Source organism: Seriola aureovittata, chromosome 11 (genome assembly GCF_021018895.1).
Source record: "Seriola aureovittata isolate HTS-2021-v1 ecotype China chromosome 11, ASM2101889v1, whole genome shotgun sequence".
NCBI lineage: Eukaryota > Metazoa > Chordata > Actinopteri > Carangiformes > Carangidae > Seriola > Seriola aureovittata.
The window spans coordinates 3469470-3494333 of record NC_079374.1 but is presented as its reverse complement, the minus strand read 5'-3'; the positions used below and the strand labels follow the sequence as shown (position 1 = coordinate 3494333).

Here is a 24864-nt window from a genome sequence, read left to right as displayed (position 1 = left end):
GGTGGAAAAGCTGGTTTATCAATAAAAGGAAAAATGCACCAAAATGCAACAGAAACTGGGAATAAACCGTGACACACTCTTCATGAAGCCTGTGACTTAAACATCCACGGAAGCTTCTGCTGAACTGAAGAAAAACTAAACGTAGCGGCAGGTGAAAACGTCATGTCCATTGTTCAGTGATGAGGAGACTGTAAAGTTCGTCAAGCTAGTGGATGAAACAAACATCAATAAAATATTTCCCTCATGGTTTGACTTCATTCAGGTTCAGACTTGATTGGCACCATTTTCCTCTGCGGTGGTTTAATGGCAACCAGCTGGACAATTATGAGCAATCTTTATCTTGACGTGCCAAATGTCTAATATTCACATAACAGTGATTGATTGAAATATGCATTAAATTGTTGTTGTTGTTGTTGTTGTTGTTGTTGTTGTTTTTTTTTTCTTTTCTGGACATTGGTTTACATATATATATATATATATATACATTTGGACATAAACCCGGCGAATCAGTGAACTGGTCGTCGTGTTCGCTCGTCTTTCACCACTAATCTCTGCTGTGTCAACACTGAAAGTTGTGTGACTAACACATGAATAGACATGCAGCTGGATTACCAGACTGGCTTGTGCAGTTTAGTCTAAATGATGAAACACACCAATGCAAACTCTGAATGATGAAGGGGATGTTGAGGAACTTGTTGAACAGTTTTGTGGGAACATTCAGAGAGAAATTAGACAGAGGGTTGCCCACAGTAAATACTCGTTGTTGAAGTGTGTCAATCTGAGAGAAATGAACAAATTGTTCCGTTATATATGGGACAATAATTAAAAACCACCGTGGAGCTGCTGCTTGTGCCCCTTCTGAACATGTGCCAACAAATGCAACTGGTGTTTTTTTGGGGGTTTTTTTTTGCGTGAGCTGAAAGCCGGTGAGGGATCATGCACCAGCGACTCTGGTTTGACATCTGCATGAAGGGGGGAGGGGAGCAGGGGGGTGGAAGCATGAACTTTTCCCTGAGAAGCTTCTCACTCGGCCAAGTGGAAAGAAAGTGGGCGACGACACGCAGCGCTGCAGTGCACAGGGAACTGCACCTTCCAGATTTGTAGAGAAGAAAATAAAAGGAACCGAAAACGTATTTATTAGTACATCACGCAAGAGTGACTCCTTTATTTCTTCACTGTAATAACAATCTGAAATGTCTGATGTTAGTTTTCTTATCATTGTTTGATGCTGGTTTAGCATCATAACTGTTTCCAAAACTACTGCCACAGGTAACTTTCTCTCTTTGTCTTTCCCCTTCGCTCATTACGTCTCCCTCTGTTGATCCAGGTTCTGCTGTTCTGGCCGTGCAGAGCTGGCGGAGGATAAATAACGTATTCAGTAAAGTTTGTTGTCATTATCAGTCGAATATAACTTCTCATTTTATAATAGTAAAAATTTGAATGATATCAAAACCATTCAGTAAAGAGCACAGAGGGACTTCATGATGGCCCTTGATCTTGATTCGGATCGTCTGTGCCGAGACTTGATATACAAGTAAAACAAAAACAATATCTCATCTTTACTTTAAAATACAAGAACATAAGTTAAACATGTGAATAAATCCAATACTTTTATTTTGAAATGGAGGAAGTGATTATTATGTTTTTAAATACCAGTAAATTATGGGAGCAGCAATGGAGCCACAGGAAATGGTGCGACTCATGTAAGGATTTATAGTAGTATAAAGCATGTAATTTTATAATAAGGTTATAATAAATGATTGTAATGATTTGTGGTTTATATTCGACAGAGCACACAGAGGAACATAAGACAAAACAAGTATCACAGATAACATATCAGTTGCCCAATTGATGGGTAGTTTATTTGCTTTGGACCAACCACAGTACAGTTATGGCTGCTTGCCCCTTTTGTTACCTGTAGTTAAGGAGTAAACAATCATTTAAATGTTCTTTTTACCCTTTTGTTCACAATATTTACAGAGTAAGTACAACATGTGCAAACCACACTGTCGAAGTGTTAGCAGCCCTTTCAAAGCTACACACAACAAAATCCAACTTTTCAATGCCTTTCAATGCCAATACTTTACAAATCAATGAAAACACATTCACAAAGAAGGTTAAAAATTCAACATCTTTAATAAACAAAGTGTTTGATATTTACAGCAAGGTTTCGCTCAATGGCTAAAATTCGGTGACCCTCCTGAAGGAGCCGACGATGGCGCAGGTGGCGCACCAGTCGCGGTACCTCCTGTACTCCCCTGGTCTCAGGAAGTACTGTCTGCCTCGGTAGTTGGGGTACTCGTAGAAGATCCAGTAGCCATTCATAACATTACAGGAGTAGACGTGGCGGTGATGGAAACGGTCAGACACACAGGTACAGTCGTCCATGAACTCCATCATGTGACCACTGAAGTCGGGTTTCTCGTAGATACGCAATCTGTAGGAGCCTCGATACTGTGGAACCGGAGGAAAAATAAATGATGAGTTCAAGCTTGTGACACAGATCGACGCACAAAGGTCAGTTTGTGAAATGAACATTAACCCACTTACCACTGGGATCATCCGGCACGAGCGGATACAGCTACTGAAGCCCATCCATCTCTGGTAGTCGGGGTACTCTCCCCTCCTCATGAAGTACTGGTGGCCCATGAAGTTGGGTCGTTCGTAGATCATGAAGCAGCCGCTCTCCACCCTGATGGAGTTGCATCGGCTGAAGTACGAGTGAAGGTCCGTGCAGTCATTGCTGCACTCATAGCTCCGACCCTGGAAGTTCTTGTCCTCGTAAAAGATAATCTGGGGGGAAGGCAAATGAAGGTACAAGCGTCACGAGCTGTCGGTTGAGTTCGCCGAACTACCCGAGAATACGAGTTCAGCTCGACATAAAACATACTGAGAGAAAAAGTGACAACCTTTTTAATCTGAGCAGAGAGGAAAAAACAGTACTTACCTTGCCCATGGTCTCCGTTGGAGAGATTCCCCATGTTTTCAGGGCTTTTTATACTACCTCTTGACAAACAAAGTATTGTTATTCAAATTCTCTCATAGTTATAATTGAAGGCTACTGGCACATGTTTACCTTTTTGTTGGAGCACAACATTGGGTCAGAAATATGGATTTGTATTTGAAAAAAAAGGATAAATAATTAACTTGGTTTGGTGTTTTGACATGCGTGGACAAAGGAAAAGACTAGTATGGTATCCACACATCCAGTGGACAATGGCTGCAGAACAATATGGAACAGCCCTTTCGCATTAAATATGTTGCGTAACAGAGCAGGAAGCCATTCACTTTCTCTACTGCGCTACCTGAGCAACCCCACTGTATGCAAATAAGTAAGTGTATACTGCGCTGCTGTGCCGTATGCTACGCTGGACATAAGGATTTTATTAGGATTTGAACAGCGTGACAATGCTCTGTATGTTACCTGTATGTGTGTGGGATGCTTATGTCAACTTTTATTTCACTTACTAACTCTTCGCCCTCAGCTTCAGGTGTGTAAGTATCTGACAGTTTTGACTCAGTGGACTACAATTCCCTTGATGATACGCAGCCATATTTGACTCTTTCAAGCATCACCCCCCCTTTATAAATACACCACGACATTAGCATGCTGTCCCAATATTGGGTGCAGATATATCACATAATGACTATTATTTTTATTTCATGACATCAGTGTCCACCACAGGTTGTGTAACGTGTCTCTTTAATTATGATTAATTATTCATAGATATCAATCCTGGAAAATATTTTACATGGTGTCATTGTAAGTATTTGGTGGTATGGTGCCATACAGATGAACTAACATAACTACATATATAGAAAACATATCAACTTGATGATTTCTGATATTATCAGAAGGCCGATGAACAGTGGTAGTTTATATAGCAAATTCATTTTTATTACAAAGCAATCTTTCCTGGATATTATCATATGCCTGTTACATAAAATCCTTAAAATGTAAATGTATATTTATGTTACACTGATAATAATGTTTGATATCAATGTAATCAATGTTAATATTATCTAGTGACATAAAACAACTATAAAAGTCTATAGTACTTTTGTTGATAGTGAGAAATACTTGAAACAAAGAAGCTTGGGCTGCAGACACGTGACACTTTTATCTCTGGTGTATAAAAAGCACATTTAGTGGGAAATTTGGAAGATTTTTGCCAAAGAATATTGTCTTTTAACTATTATACAAAGATTATTTTCTAAATATTAAGACAACCATGAACAGAACATGTACAGTTCCCATAATTTATAGGTGTATTTTAGGATATATTAAGGTGTTCTAGCTACAGTCGTCATCTTCAATCAATTTCAATTTATTTGTATCATTTCATAATTTTTGATTTGGTAAAAACTATATGAATTTCATGCACCACTGCTGTTTGTTATATATCACCCACATCCTGCTTTACTAGATCCATCCTGATCTTTTACTGTTTACTTCATATTCTGTAATTTTACTGTTGGATCTGTCCAGAATCACTTCTTCCTGTCTCACACTCTCCACGCTGCACTTCCTCTCTCTATGTAGGTTTTTATTTTATTTTATGTGTAACAGTAATAATATGGATGAATTTCACCACCGTAGAAATCGGCTAATCCCATCAGGGGCACAAACTGGGAGAGGGCAACTCTTGTATTGTTTGGTGAGGTATGTCTAGGCGTGGAGGAGATTAAGTTCACCACACGCTATGATAGATGCATTCTTTAGTTTCGCCCCTCAGACAGTAGATATGTTCTGTACTCAAACTGAAAGAAGAAATATCTGCACCTGCACGTTCAAAATTGTGATTCTAGTAACGAGTTATTTCTCGTGACCAATTGAGAGGCAGCAAACCACAGCTGAGAACTGGCAAATACACACAAAATAAGACATTCATGTTTTATGAAGCGGTTCAAGTTTATTGGGAAACTCAGGGAAAGATGCATTTAAACGAAGCTCCACTTCAGTTGAGGTCGGTGATTTTTCTGAGGGAACCGACTCTCGGGCTGACGCCTCCCCAGTCGCTGTATTTCCTGTACTCTCCGGGCCTCAGGTAGTACACTCTGCCCTTGTAGTTGGGCTGGTCATACAGCAGCCAGTGGCCGTCCATCACGTTGCAGGAGTTGAAGTCGGACATGCTGAGCTGGTCCTGGACGTTGGGACAGTCGTCGTCTAGCTCGTGCATCTGGCCAGACATGTCGGAGCGTTCGTACAGCCTCATCTTGTAGGAGCCTTGGTGCTGGCACAGGATGGAAAACTCTGTTACTGTCTACAGTACAATAATACATCCCATTGATGTCCAGAGATTTTCTTTGTTGTTTTTAAGCCTCTAAGTGGTCACAAACTTTACCACTGGTACTTTCAACTCTTGATTTACAAAGAACAAGCATTTAACACTGTAAAAAGCAACACTTTTCTATTATTTATGGATATTCTCGCAAAGATCTTCAAAGAAAATCAGAAAGCAGGTCTTCATGACCTACCTGGGGGATCATACGACAAGATCTGACACAGTCGCTGATGCCAATCAGACGCTGGTTGTCAGAGTACTCTCCTCTCCTCAGGTAGTACTGGTTGCCCATGTAGTTGGGCCTCTCGTAGACCATGAAGCAGCCGCTCTCCACCCTGATGGAGTTACATCTGTTTAAGAAGGAGTGAAGGTCAGCGCAGTCGCTGCTGCACTCGTGAGAGCGCCCTTGGAAGTTTCTGTCCTCGTAAAATATGATCTGCGAAAAGCAATCGTCACAAACGCACACAGAAGGATGGTTTCTGATTTTAATACGGTCCAGCAGTGATACAGAAAAACTCCTACAAAATAAAATTATTCAGTAAAATACAGGTGTGTGTAAAGTGTGGGTAAAACCATAACGATTTTCTTTACCTTTCCCATGGTTGTTGGCATCAGACTGTTTTAGCGGTCAATGCTGTCCCTGAGCCAAGCCACTGTGCTTTATAAAAAAAAAGAAAGAAAAGGCAGCTGTGTGATTGCACAGCATAAAGTATTGTCATTCAAATACATCCCTCACAGTGATGATGGATCAGGGGTTGGGAGGGGTGTGTGTGTGTGTGTGTGTGTGTGTGTGTGTGTGTGTGTGTGTGTGTGTGTGTGGTTGGGAAAAATCTGTTTATTGACTCTTGATGTGCGATGAGTTATTGTTCTTTTCCTCCATGTTCATCACAATTTCCTCCCGAATATGCCACCGTACAATAGACTGGCGGAGGGAGTACTGCACAGCATCAGCAAGATTAAATTGATATTTAACAGGAGCTACACACGATAATCTGCACAATCTATCGGCTAAAGAGATAATTACAGAATATATATATATAAAAATAAAATCTGGAACAGAAATAATTCCTGAGGTAGAACAACATGTTGAATATTACTTCATATGAAGGACATAAATCTTCCACTCATCATAGATCAGATATAATCATACTTATATATTCCTAAAGTCCTAACGGTTATAGTATCCACAACTATGGAGACTCCATTTTGCAATTGCTTTATTACGATGGTGAGTGTGATCAAGAACAGGTCCAAAAGTGTTTTGTTGTCGTTTGTGCTTTTGGTGTTTGGTGGGTGCTTTGCAATGAGTCCATCCATGACGCTTTGTCTTAATCCTTGAAGTCAAATGACCAAATATTACCAAGTCACTGAGCCACAGGTATAGTATTTTGTACTTTCTACAGTCTTGTAGGCCACTATCTGAGCATGAGGTCTTTCCAAAAACCTCCATGCAGCTGTGGGATCCTCCAAAACAGATCAATAGTCCATGATGCGCCTGATGGATCCGACCCTGGCGCTCCTGCCGCCCCACTCGCTGAACCTCTTGTACTCTCCGGGCCTTATCAGGTACATCCTGCCCCGGTAGTTTGGGTGCTCGTAGAAGAGCCAGTTGCCGTTGGTGACGTTGCAGGAGAAGATGTCGTTTATGTGGAAGCGGTCCAAGACGCTGGGGCAGTCGTCCGCCAGGTCCATCATCTGGCCCCCGAACTCGATTCGCTCATACAGGCGCATGCTGAACGAGCTGGGCCCCTGCTTTTGGAAAGGGAGAAAGGAATTATTTAACAAACCAATTAATCAATCAAACTTTAGGATAGTCCAAATGGACTGATGAACAAATAAAAAATGTGTATGTTACAATACACATTGTAGTAATGATTTTATAATGGACATATACTTTATATAATTATATATATAAATATCTAACTACGCAAAGGAGTTGATCATCTCAATGGATGGTAATGTAGGACGGTTGGTCGATCACTTTTGCTCAGACTGATTGGACGGATGGTTCAGACATTCATGGTTCCCAGAGGATGGATCCTGATGACTTTGAGGATCCCCTGACTTTTTCGTCTAGCGCCACCGTGAGGTTGACTTTTGTGGGTTTGAGTGAAATGTCTCGACAATTGTTGGATGGATTGCGATGAACTTCGGCACAAACAAAGTTCATGTTCCCCTCAAGATGAATCATCATTATACCTGAAAAAACTAATGACCTTCCCATCAGCTTCAGCTTGAACTCTGCCTTTACTGCTAATTAGCTAATCTTAGCATGCTAACACGCTAAATTACACTGATGAACATGTATAATATTGTACCTGTTTAGCTGATATCAGTGCAATACTATCGTCCTTGTGACTATGTTAGCATGCTAACATTAGCATTTAACTCATTGTGCCAGCCTCATAGAGACACAAGCATGGTCGTTGACTTTGTAGTCGTTAGCCTGAAGTCACAAATATCTACACGTTTTACATCATTAGCTCAAAATTTTTTATTATTTTTGTGCCAAAAATAACCAACGTTTAATGTTTCCCGCAACAAGTTTATTCTTAAGATATTTTAGAAAAACATCTGACACTTAAACTCCAGTTAGTAGCTCTTTAAGTTGAAATGGCAGCGTGAACTTGAAATACAGCATATGGCACTAAATGAATTATTATTGTAAGGATTATTGTTCTGGTTGGAGAAGGAAATCTCCAACGCATCAACAATAACATGATATATGGTAATAACCAATAAGAGAGACATTCTCTCAATACATTACCAAACTAATGTATCTGACAACAATAACAGTAGCTCACCATGGGGATGAGGCGACAGGAGCTGACGGAGTCGTCGACACCTGTCCACTGATGGAAGTCAGGATACTCCCCCCTCCTCAGGTAGTACTGGTTGCCGGTGTAGTTGGGTTTCTCGTAGATCATGAAGCTGCCGCTCTCCACCCTGACGGAGCAGCAGCGACTGAGGAGGCACATCAGGTCCGCACAGTCGCTGCTGCATTCAAGATGGCGCCCAGAGAAGTTCTTGTCCTCATAGAAGATTATCTAGACATGGAAATTGATTTTACTGACCAACCAGTTCCCTACAAATAAATACACAGTCCATTTTTCTGCTTAATTGACCGATTCAATCCACTTCCTCTTCTTATGATTTAAAGATTTAACCACTGACTCTCAGTAAAGCTCAAGATTTCAAAAGAAAAACCTGGATGCCTGTTTGCACTTTGTTTACTTCACAATAAAAGCGTTTTCCCCCCCATCTCATATCAACATGAACAGCGTGCAGCATGGGAGCTGTGATGTTTACCTTCCCCATGTTGGCCGGTTTGCCTGCCCTGTGTGATCCATCCAGCTCTTTGAAGACTCCCACCTGTCACATATATAGTGAATGTAAAATGCAGACTCTGCATGTGTCATTCATATTGTAATGGCCAGGAATCTTTGGCGTTTGTGCCGCAGTGCTGTCCTGAAGAGATGTGTAGGAGTGATGTTTGAGCAGGTGAGAGCCGACAGGTTGTGGTTGGGGTCGGTCTTGTGTCGTGGCAGGAGGATTTTGTAGGATTATGTCGTCACTGAATGGCTGGTGTTTTTCTATTACATCTAAAATGATGCCATGGTCTTTTATTATCTAGTTCCTGCTGTCATCAAAGCTGCCCCATATGGATGATTTCTGACATCAGTGGAGTTCCCGGTATCATATACATATTTTCTTCACTTCTACCTTTTTAACTGTTTTAACAATTTCCAAAGTTCAGTTTTACTTTACAGTATGTCACATTTCTTGTCTCTAGTCTGAACTATGCTTTTGTTTTTACTGTGACGTCTTGTAAAATTTCATTTTCTTATTCCAAGATAATGATGTTTTTAGTCGCACAGAAACAACAGAAATGTAGACCTTACCTCATACACCCTTTGTATTCTGTTTGGAGATATAATATTATCAAACTGAAACGCTCTGTTTTACAGTGTATTACAGCCTCTTTTTGTCAACATGTTAGTTTGAACTTTTGCTATCAGTAATTTCAACTCTTGACCACTGCCCTCTGCTGGAGATGTATTTTTTTTGTCCAAATAAATACACAGTATTTACATACTGCTAAAAAAACAAAAACACTTTAAATCACTATTTTTAATTTGTAGAATACTACATATTTGCTTTTTGTTAACCTAAAACAAATTAAAAGGAGGAGAAAAAAATCTCATCCGAAGTCCAATAAGTCACAGTTACGGTGCTTTCACTCATATCACATGATCTTCATCAGCAGATGCATTTTGCAGATGTTAACGAGATGTTGAAATTCAAATTTCAAATTCTTCCAAATGCTGTAAATGTCATCTTTTCAGGCAACAGGGACGAACTTGAAACTTGACTTAAGAAACACGATTCCAAACTCCACCTGCACATGAAGATCATGTGATGTGAAGCAAAAGCACCAGAACAGCCACTAAATGGAACTAAACCTCTAAGAGTACATTGAGTGAAAAGTGGAAAAGCAGAAAGACTTTCCTGCAGATCTACAATAGATAACGCTGGAGTCTCGGTGTGGTAAGTGTCAGTGCTTGCAGTATTTTATTCAGTCCTTGGATGAGAGTCAGGATATCAGGCCAAGACCCCGTCACATCCTGCTGGGGAAACATGCCCTCCAAACGCAGAGAGCAAGAACAAAACTGAATACACGTGAGCACTGACGCCATTTTATTCAGCGTGTGAAACAAGGCAAAGAGCAGACACTTCACAAGAACCATTCTTCTGTCTTTAGAGATTCATGAGGCGCCTGATGGAGCTGATCCTGGAGCTGTTGCCGCTCCACTCGCTGAAGCTCCTGTACTGGCCAGGCCTCAGGTAGTAGTGACGTCCCCTGTAGTGGGGGTGCTCGTACAGCAGCCAGTGGCCCTCCATCACGTTGCAGGAGTTGAAGTTGGACATGCGGAAACGGTCCATGAGGTTGGGGCAGTCGTTCGTCAGCTCCATCATCTCACCTCTCATGTCGAAGTGCTCGTACAGCCTCAACTTGAAGTTGCCACTGTGCTGAATAGGAAGGAAGCAGGAGGGTAGATCAGTGTCAAATCCCAGTAAAAGTCAAATGTTCAAACGTTTTCACAGGTCACTCAGAATTACAAATCTTAATGTCAAAGATCTTAAAGAAGTAGATTGACATTTTGGCAAACAGCTTATTTGCTTTGTCAAGAGTTAGCTGAGAAGATTGATACCACACATGCCTGTACACTAAATATGAAGCTACAATGTAAGTAGCTAGTTAACTTAGCTTAGCATAAAGACTAAAAACAGTGAAAAATAGCTAGCCTGGCTCTTTCCAAAGGGAACAAATTCCACCTGCAAAGCACCTGTAACCTCCCGGAGTCTTCACTGGTTGCCTGACAACTCATCCCAACCTAAAAATATTTGGGCACAAAACCCCTCATAAAATGGGTAATTGGCATTATTACACTTTGGTTTTTGAGCATATTAAATGAGCAAGATTTAATGTGTCATTTAGTGAGTTTTAGAGGTGCTGATACACAGATTTTGTTCTCCCTAGACAGAGCCAGGCTAACTGCTTCCCCTTGTTTCCAGTCTTTCTGCTAAGCTAAGCTAAGCTAAGTGGCGGCTAACAGCTAATCTAACTCTAGACTAGAATGTGAAAAACCTTATTAACTCTTACTATAGAACAGTATCTATGAATACAAATTGGATTAAGCCAACTCTGTGATGAAACGTAAACTCATGTTTTAGCAAATAAAAAAACTTATTGGTGGAATTACAAAACAGAACTATAGGCTACACATGATGTTTTTCCATTACAACAGCAGCTACAAAACTGTTTCTGATTATTTAAAAAATCTGTTTTATGAGAGAAAAATGAACATGAACTCAAGATCCATCAAATTGCTTAATGTCACACTTTGGTAAAACCTTAAAAAAGTTTATAACACACTATAATGTAGATGTAAGCAGATATAAGTGTTTATAAACAACTATAACTCCGGGATATTACATGTTTGTATGTTGCTCATAAATATTAAATATGGGGACTAAATGAAAAGTGTTACCATAAACCTCAGTTTCAGTTTTAATGTCAGTTTATGGTCAAATGCAGCTGTTTTACACTTTGGGGTTATTTTACCTTCAGTGCCTAATATGAGAAGTTGAAGTTAAGGTTTCTGTTCACTAATATGAAGATGTTTGTCCAACATTATTTGGATTATATTGACAAAAATCAAAGAGAACCAGTATGTTATGTCTTACCATGGGGATCATGCGACAGGACCTGACACAGTCATTCATGCCGCTCATGCCCAGGTAGTCGGAGTAATCTCCCCTCTTCATGAAGTACTGGTTTCCCGTGTAGCTGGGACGGTCGTAGATCACGAACATGCCGCTCTCCACCCTGATGGAGCGGCAGCGGTCAAACATGGAGTGCAGGTCGGCGCAGTCGCTCATGCACTCATAGTGACGGCCTCCAAAGTTCCTGTCCTCGTAGAAGATGATCTGACGGAGCAGAGGAAGGGAAACATGTCACATTCAACACAATGGTCCACAAAGAAGAACATAATGCGCTCTTGTTGGAAATTGTAGAACTGGACGCAAACCTTTCCCATGTTGACTGCTGCTGTTGGTCAAACCGCTTCCTGTGTTTTTTTTACCCACTAAAAAGTGAGCTCCATCTTTATATACATTACCCTGTGGGAGCAGGTGCAGCCACGTGTGTTGTTATTCAAATGAGGCCTGGTGTCAGCAGAGACTCTACAGGAGTCTTCCTACTCCTGTTTGTCACGTCCTGTGTCGGGGGTTAACAGACAGAGCACAGCTTCCAGCAACAGCCACAGCACAGCCGGGCGCTGGAACAGTCACTGCTGAGCTCTCCCGCCATCTTGTGTTTGTTTTAAAGGGACAATTCCCTCTATTCACACCGCGTGTAAGAAACTGGGCATAGTAAGTAAACATGGGCGGATAGATCTATGAATAAATAAGTATAAATAACAGTTTCTGAGTATGTTCTGTAGTGCAACTAGCTGCAGATTCATGTTGTGTTTAGTAGCACCAATATCTCTACTGATGTTTTAATGTCGGAGAATATGAATCTCATTAACTGTTTCTTTAATAAATGTATAAAATTAACAACAGATACTCACATCTGAGATGCTAAAGTAACTCCTATGTGTTGTAGTGTCCAACTGCATTAGTGTGGACTCATTCATGTCATTATAAAGCATGAGAAACAGTCATTTAAAGGAAAATAATGTCAAATATTCATGTTGTTTTGTCCAAAATGGCCTTTTTTTATAAGCCAGTCAAAACCAAAATATTTATTCACAAGCACAGAGAAAATAGTTTACAATAGATCCATTTATTTGTTTATTTAAAACAATATCATGTCGATATCTTGGGTCAATCTTTTTTCAGCACAGCCGAATCAAACATCCCACTCCATGTTATTATATTATTCCACAATTAGAAGAAGTTTTTAGAGGAGGGAAATTTGTGTGTGTGAGAGGGGAGAGGGGGGGGGGGGGGGGGGGGGGGGGGGTTTAATGAAACTGAAATGTTAAAATAAGATCAAACAAAAATCAAGTGAGATTCCAGATTAAAACTCTGTGATTCTGCGGAAGGAGCCGGTGGTGGCGCAGGTGGCCCCCCAGTCACTGAACTTGCGGTACTCCCCGGGCCTCATGAAGTACTGGCGGCCGCGGTAGTTGGGGTGCTCGTACAGGGTCCAGTAGCCGTCCATGACGTTGCAGGAGTAGATGTCGCGGCTGCGGAAGTGATCCTGCACCGACTCGCAGTCATCGCTGAACTCCATCATCTGGCCCTGGAAGTTGGGGCGCTCGTAGATGCGCATGCGGTAGGGGCCCTCGCTGGTCTGGAGTAAGATACAGAATAAGGAGAGCGTCAGTGCAAAGGGTTCCTCTTCTACAGATGCCTCATTGAGTCTATGAAGGATTATTTGCCTAACATTAAAGTTTAGAAAATTTCAGTCGAAACTTAAACATTAATCATATTTTTTTTCCAGTTTTTAAATCTAGAAAAGAATCTTATAGTAAATAAACTCGTTTATCTCAAGTTAAATCCATCTAATTCAGTGAAACCATTCTTAACAATATATTTATTATTCTTTGCCTCATGAGAACACAACATCACACATCTAGACACTTTTCCATCATCTATCAACTCCACACACTTCCCAAATAAACAGCAGATATTCACTCACATAAGAGAAAGTACGGCAGGAGCGGATGGTGTCGTTGTAGCCCATCCAGCGCTGGTAGTCTGGGTACTCCCCCCTGGTCAGGACGTACTGGTAGCCGGTGTAGTTGGGCTTCTCGTACAGCACCCAGCACCCGCTCTCTACCTTGATGGAGTTGCAGCGGCTGAAGTGGGGGTGCATGTCAGGACAGTCGGTGTCGCACTCATAGGAGCGACCCTGGTAGTTCCTGTCCTCATAAAATATGATCTGGGTCCAGGAGAGAAGAAGAAGAAGTTAAAGCTCAGGTTGATCATCAAAGTTCATCAACTACTAATAAATTTATTTTTAGTTTTTTTAGTTTGTTTTTTAATTTATTTGATAATGACAATGTAAGTCGACATAGTTTAAAAACAAGGCAAAAAGAGTTTAAAGCTGTTGCTAATTCTTTATTATATGGTATCTTATATAAAAGTGGCATGAACATCATTTTATCTGAATAAACAGTTTAATTATTGCAGCATTAATCATCTCCCTGCTGTATCAACTAGAAATGATGTAAATGACAGACTTAAAGTGTCAATGTTTTTGTTGTATATTCTCCTACATGTTGAATTTCTTCAGTTTGAGCTATGGGTGTGATGCTACAGGTCTTAACTGATCCTTCCTCCTACATTTTAACCAGTTCACTGGGTGTATGTCATTTTAATGCCCAGAACTTAATCATGGCAGAAGTAGTTTAAATACAGCAACTCTGTAAAGCTCCTCTCTTTTCCAGAGAGATCTGAAAATTAGAGTTTACATTCATTTCTGGTTAAAACGATAAACTTTTTACCCACATTTAAACCATTACAAACACACGCGACAGATAACTCTCCTACCTTACTACTCATCCTGCAAACAGTGCTGGAGCCGGTCACCTACGGAGGGAAAATGGTGGTCTCACAAAGCGGGACCAGAGCCCCGCTATATAAACCTCAATCAAAGGGTTAGTAGATCCCACTTTAGCTGTTTTTTCAAAGAGCGGGGATTTAATGCGCTGGCATCGCTGCCAAAAGTCTTGATCCTGGGCATAGAGCAAAAACCCCTGAATCATCAACGCAAAAAGTCCTAGCAGGCAAATTACTGACCTGCTGTGCCCTCTTTTATTGATATGCACACGTTTTATCCACTAATCCATCATCAGGTGGATTAAAGTTTCCACGCAGAATGTCAGAGGTCATCACAAAACTACACAGCCTTTAACTATGTGTTGAATCTGAGCCAACTGTCACTGAAAATCCTGCAAAGCTTCATAGAAAATGTGAATAAATATCCCACACAGAAATGTAACGCGTGTCCCTATATAAAGAGTGATTATTATCACATACTTACATCCTCTGGATATATGAAGCTATAAGTTTATAACATGTATATATGTACAAATATTAAACATATCAATGTAATAGATTTTATCATAGAACAAATGTTTTCTATCTAAAAATTATGTTTTAACATTATATATTTTATCTATTTATGCAAGTTTATTAAAACAACATACATTTAAAAAATCTATTAGTTTATATGTGTAGATAGATAGATAGATAGATAGATAGATACTTTATTTATCCCCTAGGGGAAATTCATGATGTATATCTCTGTATAAATAGATATATATATCTATATATACATAGATATATATGTCTATATATGACATTTTTTCAATTTCTAATGGGTTACATATAAAATAAAAATATATATACATATATGGAAATTCAATATATGTACATATATACATTTGCGTATGGGTTGTTAGTGATGCCACTGAACGCATCATTATCATTAATCAATCGTAAAAAAAAATGTACAACAGGTTATCAGCCACAATCAGCTTTATTTTAATGTCATTTGTCGTCATCAGCTGCTTCTAGAAACCAAAAACCTCAGTCACAGTTGATGAGTGTGACAGAATGAAGCAAAAGTAAAGACAGCAGAGGTGAGACACTGTAGGAGACTAAAGTCTGAGGGCGACTTCAGTCCTGCAGAGACTCCTGTGAACCCTCGTAGTGCTGAGCTCCTTCCCCCCGTCGCTCACTGCTGTCCTGGGAGTCACACACAGAGAGGGGGAGGGGTGGTGGGTGGGGTGGTGGGTGGGGTGTGGTCAGATGAAGATCATGTCTGTTTACACCCACAGGGGGGCAGCAGAGGCTTCTCACATGTTTTAAACCAAGAAAACTCTCTTTTTCTACAACAAACGTGTTGAAGTTGTTCAGTTTTGCTCTTAAATCTTCTGGGTTGAATATAATGACAGATAAAAGTGGATACTCACACTGAGGAAGGAGTGAGACGAGGAGGAGGAGGAGGAGGATGAAGGTTGCACTGACACTCGTCCAGGCGGAGCGCTCGCCTTCGCCCTCTCAGACAGCCATCTTTTCAACTTTTGATCTGTAAGAGGTTTTTATTGAAGACACGTGTTAGTGAGCGGCTCCCAGCCTGAGGTTTGGCAGAACCTTATCTTGGTTTTATGGTTTTAATTTATGTCTGAGCTTTTGGATTTTTATGTTTGGACATTTGTTTCATTTGCTGTTTTATTTTGTATTATTCCCCTTGTGTGTCTTGTGATTATTTTACTTCCTGTCTTTGTCCTGTTTCCCTCCTTGTAGATCACGTGACCCGCCCTGACGTGTTTCACCTGTGTTTTACCTTTGTGTATTTAAGTCTCTGTCTTCCTCTTCGTCTCTGTCAGTTTCCTCGTGTCTTCTGCTCCACTGTTTCCTGTCTTTAGCGCTTCTCCTTGTGTTTCTGTTGTTGGACTTTGTTTTTTTTTCCAGCCTGGATTCATTTCTAATGTAAGACTTTATACTTCTGGTTGTTTAATGAATCACCTTTTTTCCACGTGCTCCCTTGGATTGTCTGCACTTGGTGTCACAGCGTTAGTTAATTCCAGATAACTATATCTAATATTGACGTACACTTACTGTGCTTCCTGGAGTGATGCACGGCCTTGTAAGAGCCGAGCATGGCGAAGGGATGGTAGGACAGAGTGAAGGGGTAGACGATCGCAGCCTGGGGTTAAAAGCAAAATATGAAATTAACTTTTTCTACGTCACTAAAACTATATAATGAAGAAGATGGAGAAAGTGTGGCAGCCACTTCCCCATCTGTTTAGACTTTAATCAGACACAGTGTGTGTGTGAAGCGGTCGCCATGGACGCTGACTGTACCTTGGATTGCTGGTTGGGGTATGAAGCTGCTGGTTTACACCTGTACAGAGCCAAGATTTCCTCCACTGGCAGGTTGTTCTGAAAAAGGGAAATGAAGGTTTAGGAACAGCACCTCTCTGTCTGAGTTAGGGCAGTGATTATTATGGAGGTACCTGGGTTTTTGTTATGCCTAAACTCTCTACTCCTGTCCTGATTCAGTCATTTTCTCACATTTAAACCCAAACTAGATGCATCTTCGCAGGATTTAGATCTTAAAACGCTTCAATAGGTAAAAAATAAATGAAAGAAAAGGAAAATAAACACATGGGAATTAAACAGCCAAGTCTATACCCATATATAGATCCTCCCTCCTGGGCTTGTTTCCTATTTTAAGGTATTTAAATTCAGTGGGACGTCAATATTTAATTAAAGCTGCGTTCATGTAGAAATTAAACTTACCATAATAATCCCTGCGAACGAGGACAGGATCATGGCCTCCCGCTCTAAGCGATTAGGGTACTCGGCACTTCCTAAGCTGCACGTTGCTCCACTGTGAGAGAGAGGGAATAAAATTTATTACTAGACAGATTCAGCTTCTTGGAAACGGTGCGAGTGAAAAGACTCGAGGCGAGAATCTTATTTCACCTGCCACTAGCTGAACGAGACAGCTGCATCGTCTCAGGACCAAGTTCTGAGTCAGAATTTTACCTTTGAGCTGCTCAACTTCACATATTGATTTTATTTTGCTTTTACAAAGACACTGATGACAGGAAAAGCAGTAAAGCAGAAATGACTCATTATGAATTTTGAAACCAATCAGAAAAATGGCCAATCACATTATTAAGCAGGACTAGGGTGAGTCCTCACTCTGGCTCAGTCTCAGCTGCTCTGTCCTGATAAATGTCACATTTTCACACATAAAAACAAAACAAAAAGGGATCATTTAAACCTTCCACAGTCAACGTCTTCACTTCCACCTCGCTGTGACTAAATATAATAATTTCTCTGTCAAGTGCAGTTTGATGCTCACTCACATTCAGAATCAGAGTCAGAATACTTTATTGATTCCAGGGGGAGATTAGGTTGATACTGCTCCCTCAGCAAAGACAAGAGAATAGGAAGTAGTTTACACAGGTAAAGATAAAAGATTTTTTAAAAATGTTAAAATAATAAAATGAAAAAAAACTTGCTATAATATATAAATAAAAAATAGAAATATGTAAGTCTGTGTGCATGAAGTGTAGGAATTGCTCAGTTTGTATAATTTAACAAGTGTAAATAAATAATGATGTGATGTCAGACACCCTGAATGTGATTATGAATGCAACATTGCATTAATAAAAAATACTCTACATGTCTTGTGCAGCTTGATGAAAACATTTCTGCTAAATTCATCCGGATGCATTTGGAAGTTTTGGATGTTCTGACTGTGGCTTTGGAGACGCCTGGCTGCACGTGTGAAGACGCCTCCACCAGCAGGTCAGTGCTTTTGATGTAAACTGATAAAAAAAGAAAGTTTCAAAATAATAATAACTTTAACCTGCAGCTGTACGTTTGGTTTTCAGTAGCTTACATGATGTCGCTGTCGAGAACGTCCCGCCCTTCTTCCTTGTCCAACCACCAAAGGGCGACACTGATTGCAAGGTCATAGTGAGCCTGTAACATGCACATGGATAAAACACACTGCAGCAGACTGAGGAAGAACCCTTTAACTGCATATCTTCCGACAGCTGCTGCAATAACCAACATGGAGTCACAGCGAGCCGCTGTATCTAATGTGGAGTTTTTACCAGGTCGTCCAGCATGGTGGACGTCCCCTTCCCCTTGGGATCAAATGAATTTTCTCTGAGTTTCTGCCCAATGTAATCACCACTGTTCAGATTGAGGAAAAACAATGAATCAGTTGCCGGTTTAAAACATGATTTATTTTGTGCTTCTCAACAGTCTCCGGGCTTATTCTAATGTGCACTCACATAAGAGCCTCAACGTCTCGTTTCAGCTGCCTCGCCCCCATGTTCTGAACAAACTCCTTTCATGTAAGACCCCTGCAAAGACAACAGGAAATGATTGAAACTGAAACCCTACTATACTCCTAGATATTAGAAATTAAGTGGAAATCAGCTGATGTGTTGGCGGTAGTGAAAGCTAGCTTGCATAACATTGTTCACCTCAAAGTATGGGGTTAATTAGCCGCTGCGTGTGCGGTGCTATGAAGCCAGGAAATGAAACCGACACCTCGTTGGGACCACACAGAGAGATACCAGCAAATGCAGTGAGATCCAGTCAGTCTGGTAAATCTTAAACACACATTCCCTGTCAGTAACGGTGAAACAGGTGAGTGCAACAAATTCAAAACTGACTCCACCTCTTCTGCCTGACAACAAATTTTAATGGAAACACAAAAAAAGAAAGAAAAAAATGAAAGAGTGGTACATTTAAAACAAGTTCAACAGAAGCATCTGTACTCACCACAGTCCTCTACAGACAGACGCTGATGCTGCACAACAGAAGCAACAACACTTCACTTCACATGATGAGACTAAGTCCTGAACACGGTCGGCGGCGGTCGTGCGACAGTGACTCTGGTGACCTTTCTGGGGAACACAAGCCTTTTACAGTGTGGACGAGCAGCAGGCTTCTCAGGTGAACGGCCCGGACTGAATAATTTATGATCATCCTCCTGTCAATCTCTCTGACCATTACCAGCCCCATATCGCTGGAAAGCAGGTGGAGCAGCGGTTATAAAAACATGTTTCTTGTAAAGAGAAAGGTGCATTGTGGGAGTCCAGTCCAGGCTACAAAATTCAGTTGCCAACAAACCTGTTTAAGTGATTTAAAAGACTCATTAAAAGGTCTTTATTAAGCTTTAAAAAAAAAAAACAAAGATTACAATAAACCAGATTAAAAACAGAAAATAATCAGTCCAGTAAAGCAGAGTTTTCCAGCTTCGGCTTGGCTGCAGTCGTCTTCTTCTTCTTCTTCTTCTTGCCCTCCTTGAACACCGGAGAGCTCAGAAACATGTTGTCGGTGAATTTATCTCCACGCCTTATTTTGCTGTTTAAAAAGAACAAACAAAAAAACAAATACGATCAATTACTCACAGCTGTTTTCTGATATAATCAATACAGCGTTTGTGGCCACGGTTCATAGACAAAGACGTCCTCACCTGTTGAGGGGCGGCTCCTTGTAACTGACGACCCCGTGACGTCTCCTGGTTCGGCCTCTGATTTCGCTCTCTGGGGTTGTGATAGTGTTGGTCAGTGACGTTAAGACTCTTCCTGCTGCAACACAAAGTTACTCATTAACAAACAGACGACGCACGTTTACAAAGCTGCAGTTTCTCATTCCAAAAACTAGGAATAAAATCAGCCATCAGTGGCTATGGCTTACTTATGGCTGCAGCTACTTTCCAATGAATCGTTTAGTGTATGAAATGTCAAAATTATGGCCATTGAAATTTCCCGGACACCGAAGTCTGAACCCGTTCAAAACTCAATCACCTCATGGATTAACGAACTAATCACTGCAGCTCTAGTTGACTGTGTCAACACTGAAATATCTACAGTAAATGTATGTAACACATCAAACCTTCAATTAGTCTGAAGGCACAAAAATATATGAATTTATAGCAAAAAGACAAACTGATGATGGACACACCTGGAGAGGCGTCATTAGTCGCAGCGGCAGACTCCTCGATCACCTCCTCCCCTCCTTCCACCTCCCCCGTCGGACTGGCCAGTAAAGAGAGCGCCTCAGGGTTAGTGCTGCTATCGTCCATGGCGAGCCACGGCGGCACCTCGTCCGCCAGCAGATCTCCCAGATTCTGATGAACTGCCTCGTTACTGGTGTCCTCCGTGTGACTGTAGGCGTCTGACACATGAGGCGTCCTCGTGTTGTTTAGTGAAACACTGTCCTGAGTTTTCCGCCTGTAGACGACAAACGTCTCCCTCGGGTTTCTCGTGTCTGTGGGTGTTTGCAGTTTGGGTTTCGTTCTGCGATCTTTTGGTTTCCGATCCATCCTGGACTTTGACCTGATGGGGTTTGAATCATAGAACTGCTCATCCATCTCACTGATGTCGGCCACTTGAAAATCATCCAGTTCTTCTTTATTTCTCTCGGGCTCGTGAGCGCCGCAGAGAGGTGAAGCCACACTGGCTTCCTGAAGATGACTCGCTTCATCTGTGGATCTAAATCCTTTGTTGCTATGGCTACTTTTATTCTTCTTTTTCTTGTCCTTTAAAAGCTCATCACTCTCCTTCCTCTGCGCACCTTTCTTCTTGCCGGAACGCCCCGCTTCTTCTCTCCTGGCTTTTTTAGGTTTGTGAAACTCGGTGCCTGTGGTAGAGTCTTGGTTACTGTTGCTGCTCACGTCCTCTTGACTGCTGCCTGGATCCTGGGTGGCCACCCAAGGACGCTTACAGGAGCTCTGCGTTTCCCCCACAAAGGCTCCGTCACTGTGTGGATTTGATTCTGAGCGTTGCCCGACGACACCTGTATCCACGGCAACCGACGACTCTTCTGCCTCACAGCTGTGGCTTCCTGCAGAAGGCAGAAAGTCCTGCTCTGAGGAACCCACTTCTGGTGACGCACTGTTTGGTGAGATACAGTCCCTCGCCACTGAGACAACAAACGTCCCTCTGCATCTTGATTTGAGACTTCCTTCTGTATTTTTGCTCTGTGGTTTGTTGTGACTTGGGAAAAGACGCCCCACATGGTCCGACTCTGGACGTTTGACCTCATCGACCTCATCTGTGCAAAACAGGAACTCTTCCGGTTCTTCTTGGTCTTTGCACGATTCATCCTGTCCCTTAACTTCTTCCTTCACTTTATCATGGAACTGTTCCAATCTGAGCTGACTGCTCTCACTTTCATGGGATGACGACATGAACACGGTTTTCCTGGAGACTAAAGACGCCCCTCTGCTCTTTTTCTTGGACCTCCTGCATGTGACTGTGGACACTACTTCTTCCTCAGCATCTTTCTCTGGTGATAATTGAACACTTTTGGTGGCTTTGATTAACTGATTTTCAGGATCCATGAAATAATTGTCCACATCGTCACAGGACGTCTTTAACTTGGCGTGGTGCGGTGATTTGAATTTCTCCTTTGCTGCTTTCTGACAGTTGCTAGCCTTGCCCAGTTTGGGGATGCGAGAGGTTACAACACTACCAGACTGTTTTTTAGGTGAGTGGTGCTTGAAATCTTGTAGGTCTCTAATATCCTCTAGCGCACAGTCATCTGTCTGTGACAAAGAGTCAGTGGGAGCAGTCTGAACCTCGCTCATCCAAGAATCTGCAGAATTTTTCACTGGTGGATTTGCAGCCAAACTCGACCCAGTCATTTTTTCCTTCTTCTTCTTGCCCTTTCTTTTGGGCTTGGTTTCCACTGTGACTATCTCACAAGCGCCGCTCTGCGTCATCTCCATTGTTGTATTCAGGAGCACTGTGTTCTCTTGTTTGTTAGCGTGTTCTGGCTCAGTTTCTGTGACTGAGGTGCAGGGAGGGTTCACATCATCAGCGGAAGCTGGTTTAGAGTTTTCACACGCGCTGAGACGTGACGAGGTTCGGCTGCTCTGAGGAGGAAGGACCGACTTCATGTCAAACCCCGACTGAGAGAACACCATCGACAGCCTCTCCACTTCATCCCTCAGCCTGCTGGACGGGCGTGATGCTCCTGTGCGGGGAGCTTGTTTACACTGGCTTGAACGCCTTTTTTCAACATCTGTAGTTTCTGTGAGAAAGCAGTTGTGGGAAATGTACAAATTAGTATTTCCAGTGAATATTACATCAGTATCACAGGGTATATCACTGTAACATATTTGATGATGATCAACACTAAAAAAACACTTTACCATTGTGAGCATCAGTGGACTTATTGAGTCTATCCTGGATACAGAAGACGTTATCATCCAGGTTTTTTTCAGGGCGGTCAGCTGTTAAGTCTTTTGTCATTTCTGGCTGAGGAGGTAACGGAGCTGTGAGACTGAAACAGGAAAGGATGGGTGTAAAGAACAAGACAAAGCTGCCTTAACAAAAAATGGCTCTTAGTTCAAAACACAAATAAATCTGAGTGAAATATTTGCTCACCTTTCTGCTGGAAGATGTTCCTGGATGTTGCTGAATAAGTTGTTGTTGTCCTGAGATAGTTTAGGAAGATCCTGTGGGTAAGAAACAATCACACATTACTGTATGTTTTGTATAGTTATTGCAAGGCATTTTCTTCTATTATCATTCCGTCTTATTAATACATATGAATGTTGTTTCGTTCGATTGCAGTCTTACTTTTAAACCCCATTTGGAACAACTGCCACAGAAACTAAAGACAATCATGGGTTTCTTATGTTGGAATAAAGGAATGAATGTTTTTCTCTTGAGGACATGAAACCCATTGTGAAGTCGACCATCATGTCTCTGTTTGACAGTAGAGAAATCCTGTTCTCATTCTACCTTTCAAAACAAGCAGATTATCACTTTATCTTGTGTTTCAGCCAATCAGAAGAGAGGATCCGAGCCTCTCCTCTCATTTCACAGCCTGATATGTAACAGGAGGGTCGGGCAACAATCAAACGGTCATTTTTATCATATTTAAATATAAACCTATCCAAACAATCTTATGAAGTTGCCGTGATTCATAGTTTCATGTCTCATTGGGAAAAGTATATGTTTAACTTTTTATCGTGTGATTTTCAATATTTCAGTAAATACAGTGAAATACTAATATCAGGACAATGATGCGATGATAACTGAAATCACACTTTTTATGTCCACTCATGCATCACAGGCAACTCAGACTTGCCACACGAAACCGCAACTGTTAGCACTGATTGAGAGGAGTCCTTACACTGTCGGAGAATAAGTCGGCCACCATGTCAAAGTGCTGCAGAGTGTTGTTATGGAGGCTTTTCAAGATGAGGAGCTGTGACAGAAAAAAAAAAACCAAAACAAGATGAACTGCAGTCAATATAATCGATTATCAAATCAAACATTTCGCAGATATTCTCTGCATTATAATGAATACCTGTACGGTCATTATCGCCTTCTGCCTGACAGGCCTTTTGTGTTAACTACTTTATGTAAACAACAAACTTACCAGTTTCCTGTCCTTGTATTTCCTGGTGGCCAGCTCGAAGCACAGAACCTCCACTTGCTTCTTCAGACACACAATCTCCTTCTCCAGCTGCCTGTTCCTCTCCTTCTGCACCTCCAAAGCGAGAGCTAAGGCCCTGTTGTTGGTCTTCAAAGAGATCTTGAAGAAGGAGGACGAGTCTGGTGTGAAGAAGCATTACAACATTCATTCTTGTTAGGAGAATAAATAAATGTTTCCCTTTATTTCAGATAATGTCTGGGAGACATAAAGCTTATAGTGTAATATGGTTGTACAACATGAGGCACAGACATGTTGGTTTGTAAATGTGTTGAAATGAATGACGGACTCACTGAGGAGCTTATTTTTGATCTTTGATGCTGCAGCTGAAGTCTGCTTGGAAGCTTTTGAAGGTACCATTGTCTTCTCATTGAACATGATGACAAAGGATGATGAATGATGATGGATGAAGAAATCTGTAACCTGAAAAAAAAACAAAAAAAACAAAGATGTTAGCTTTTGTACTGTATTGTATTATATTATTACTAAGAAAGTGACATTGTAACAGATATTTAGATCTTAAATGTATGTAGTCTTTAAGTTTGGGTGACACAAATAAAGCTAGCACCTACAGTTTTTCGACCATGGTCTACCGACTTAACTTTGCTGACAAACTAGAGACTTTAAATAAGTAGTACATTTTTTCGTCAGTTAGGCGACGTTAGCATTACCTAACGTATGTGAATGGTGAATCCGTTGCTAACCGGTGTAGCCTGCGCTAGCATGTTACGCTCGAAATTTAGACAAAACTTACCGGTAATCGACGTTAACCGGCGATAGACTTTGCCTTTTGGCAATAAACTTTATTGATAATGGCCGTGGAATGATCAAATAAAGCTCATTAGGACCATTCTAACTGCCGCTAACACATCCATCCATAGTCGTTGATTTAAATATAAACAAAAAGTCCGCCGCGCGTCTGCGCAGGTGCGAGGAGGTGTGTCTTAAAGAGTGGGAGTTTTCCCCCCCGAGTTTGTCTCGTTTGGCAGACTCTACTAACAACCTGCCATCACTCAAGGCCAGTATTTATCAGACTGCTACAAGTACAATTTTGGACTTAAGTGAAACT

The 24864-nt window shown here is 41.3% G+C and overlaps 6 protein-coding genes across 15 annotated transcripts; all 6 read right to left on the bottom strand.

Annotated features, from left to right (window-relative positions):
- Positions 1-2181: 2181 nt before the first annotated feature.
- si:dkey-57a22.15 (uncharacterized protein LOC795575 homolog) lies at positions 2182-2968 on the bottom strand. Of its 2 annotated transcripts, none has more exons than XM_056389096.1 (3): positions 2948-2968; positions 2551-2793; positions 2182-2454 (listed from the first exon to the last, which is right to left on the bottom strand). In XM_056389096.1, exons 1-3 carry the CDS (start codon positions 2954-2956, stop codon positions 2182-2184), a joined length of 525 nt encoding a protein of 174 aa, XP_056245071.1. In that variant the 5' UTR covers positions 2957-2968. The 2 variants fall into 2 exon arrangements, with proteins under 2 accessions (XP_056245071.1, XP_056245070.1); XM_056389095.1 differs by having other exon boundaries at positions 2554-2793; positions 2948-2956.
- A 1933-nt stretch (positions 2969-4901) lies between these two features.
- Positions 4902-5885, bottom strand: LOC130177625 (gamma-crystallin M2-like). Its single transcript, XM_056389520.1, has 3 exons — positions 5877-5885; positions 5479-5721; positions 4902-5234 (listed from the first exon to the last, which is right to left on the bottom strand). The coding sequence occupies exons 1-3, from the start codon at positions 5883-5885 to the stop codon at positions 4959-4961; spliced, it is 528 nt and encodes a 175-aa protein (XP_056245495.1). The 3' UTR covers positions 4902-4958.
- An 819-nt stretch (positions 5886-6704) lies between these two features.
- LOC130177383 (gamma-crystallin S-1-like) lies at positions 6705-8627 on the bottom strand. Of its 3 annotated transcripts, none has more exons than XM_056389089.1 (3): positions 8595-8627; positions 8090-8332; positions 6705-7034 (listed from the first exon to the last, which is right to left on the bottom strand). In XM_056389089.1, exons 1-3 carry the CDS (start codon positions 8601-8603, stop codon positions 6762-6764), a joined length of 525 nt encoding a protein of 174 aa, XP_056245064.1. In that variant the 5' UTR covers positions 8604-8627; the 3' UTR covers positions 6705-6761. The 3 variants fall into 3 exon arrangements, with proteins under 3 accessions (XP_056245064.1, XP_056245062.1, XP_056245063.1); XM_056389087.1 differs by having other exon boundaries at positions 6705-7037; positions 8583-8603; XM_056389088.1 differs by having other exon boundaries at positions 6705-7037; positions 8595-8603.
- A 1264-nt stretch (positions 8628-9891) lies between these two features.
- On the bottom strand, positions 9892-12141 carry LOC130177379 (gamma-crystallin S-1-like). Its single transcript, XM_056389081.1, has 3 exons — positions 11879-12141; positions 11535-11777; positions 9892-10316 (listed from the first exon to the last, which is right to left on the bottom strand). The coding sequence occupies exons 1-3, from the start codon at positions 11885-11887 to the stop codon at positions 10044-10046; spliced, it is 525 nt and encodes a 174-aa protein (XP_056245056.1). The 5' UTR covers positions 11888-12141; the 3' UTR covers positions 9892-10043.
- A 680-nt stretch (positions 12142-12821) lies between these two features.
- Positions 12822-14366, bottom strand: LOC130177392 (gamma-crystallin M2-like). The gene is made up of 3 exons (XM_056389100.1): positions 14352-14366; positions 13498-13740; positions 12822-13149 (listed from the first exon to the last, which is right to left on the bottom strand). The coding sequence occupies exons 1-3, from the start codon at positions 14361-14363 to the stop codon at positions 12874-12876; spliced, it is 531 nt and encodes a 176-aa protein (XP_056245075.1). The 5' UTR covers positions 14364-14366; the 3' UTR covers positions 12822-12873.
- Positions 14367-15333: 967 nt separating this feature from the next.
- On the bottom strand, positions 15334-24675 carry sgo2 (shugoshin 2). Of its 7 annotated transcripts, XR_008829005.1 has the most exons (11): positions 24550-24675; positions 24089-24218; positions 23742-23917; positions 23493-23567; positions 22739-22809; positions 22504-22634; positions 20310-22382; positions 19819-19933; positions 19122-19706; positions 18821-18949; positions 18555-18697 (listed from the first exon to the last, which is right to left on the bottom strand). XR_008829005.1 is itself a non-coding variant. In XM_056389066.1 (10 exons), the coding sequence occupies exons 3-10, from the start codon at positions 18664-18666 to the stop codon at positions 15483-15485; spliced, it is 648 nt and encodes a 215-aa protein (XP_056245041.1). In that variant the 5' UTR covers positions 18667-18697; positions 18821-18949; positions 19122-19573; the 3' UTR covers positions 15334-15482. The 7 variants fall into 7 exon arrangements, 4 of the variants coding, with proteins under 4 accessions (XP_056245041.1, XP_056245038.1, XP_056245040.1 ...); XM_056389066.1 differs by lacking the exons at positions 19819-19933; positions 20310-22382; positions 22504-22634; ... (3 more) ...; positions 24089-24218; positions 24550-24675 and adding exons at positions 15334-15551; positions 15779-15894; positions 16428-16515; ... (2 more) ...; positions 18226-18308; positions 18443-18524 and having other exon boundaries at positions 18626-18697; positions 19122-19573; XR_008829006.1 differs by lacking the exons at positions 18555-18697; positions 18821-18949 and adding an exon at positions 17117-17202.
- Positions 24676-24864: the final 189 nt, after the last annotated feature.

Coding starts and splice junctions, on each gene's coding strand:
- LOC130177392 (XM_056389100.1), bottom strand. Junction 13,150..13,497: donor CCTGCCGTACTTTCTCTTAT/GTGAGTGAATAT, acceptor ATCTTACTCCAG/ACCAGCGAGGGCCCCTACCG.
- LOC130177383 (XM_056389087.1), bottom strand. CDS start 8,603: ATGGGGAAGGTAAACATCACA. Junction 8,333..8,582: donor TGGGGAAGGTAAACATCACA/GCTCCCATGCTG, acceptor TTCCATGTCTAG/ATAATCTTCTATGAGGACAA. Junction 7,038..8,089: donor CCTGTCGCCTCATCCCCATG/GTGAGCTACTGT, acceptor CCTTTCCAAAAG/CAGGGGCCCAGCTCGTTCAG.
- sgo2 (XM_056389063.1), bottom strand. CDS start 24,173: ATGTTCAATGAGAAGACAATGGTACCTTCAAAAGCTTCCAAGCAGACT. Junction 22,810..23,492: donor CCGACTTATTCTCCGACAGT/GTAAGGACTCCT, acceptor TCTTACCCACAG/GATCTTCCTAAACTATCTCA. Junction 22,635..22,738: donor GAACATCTTCCAGCAGAAAG/GTGAGCAAATAT, acceptor TTCCTGTTTCAG/TCTCACAGCTCCGTTACCTC.
- LOC130177625 (XM_056389520.1), bottom strand. Junction 5,235..5,478: donor CTTGTCGTATGATCCCCCAG/GTAGGTCATGAA, acceptor ATCCTGTGCCAG/CACCAAGGCTCCTACAAGAT.
- si:dkey-57a22.15 (XM_056389096.1), bottom strand. Junction 2,455..2,550: donor CGTGCCGGATGATCCCAGTG/GTAAGTGGGTTA, acceptor CCGGTTCCACAG/TATCGAGGCTCCTACAGATT.
- LOC130177379 (XM_056389081.1), bottom strand. Junction 10,317..11,534: donor CCTGTCGCATGATCCCCATG/GTAAGACATAAC, acceptor CTTCCTATTCAG/CACAGTGGCAACTTCAAGTT.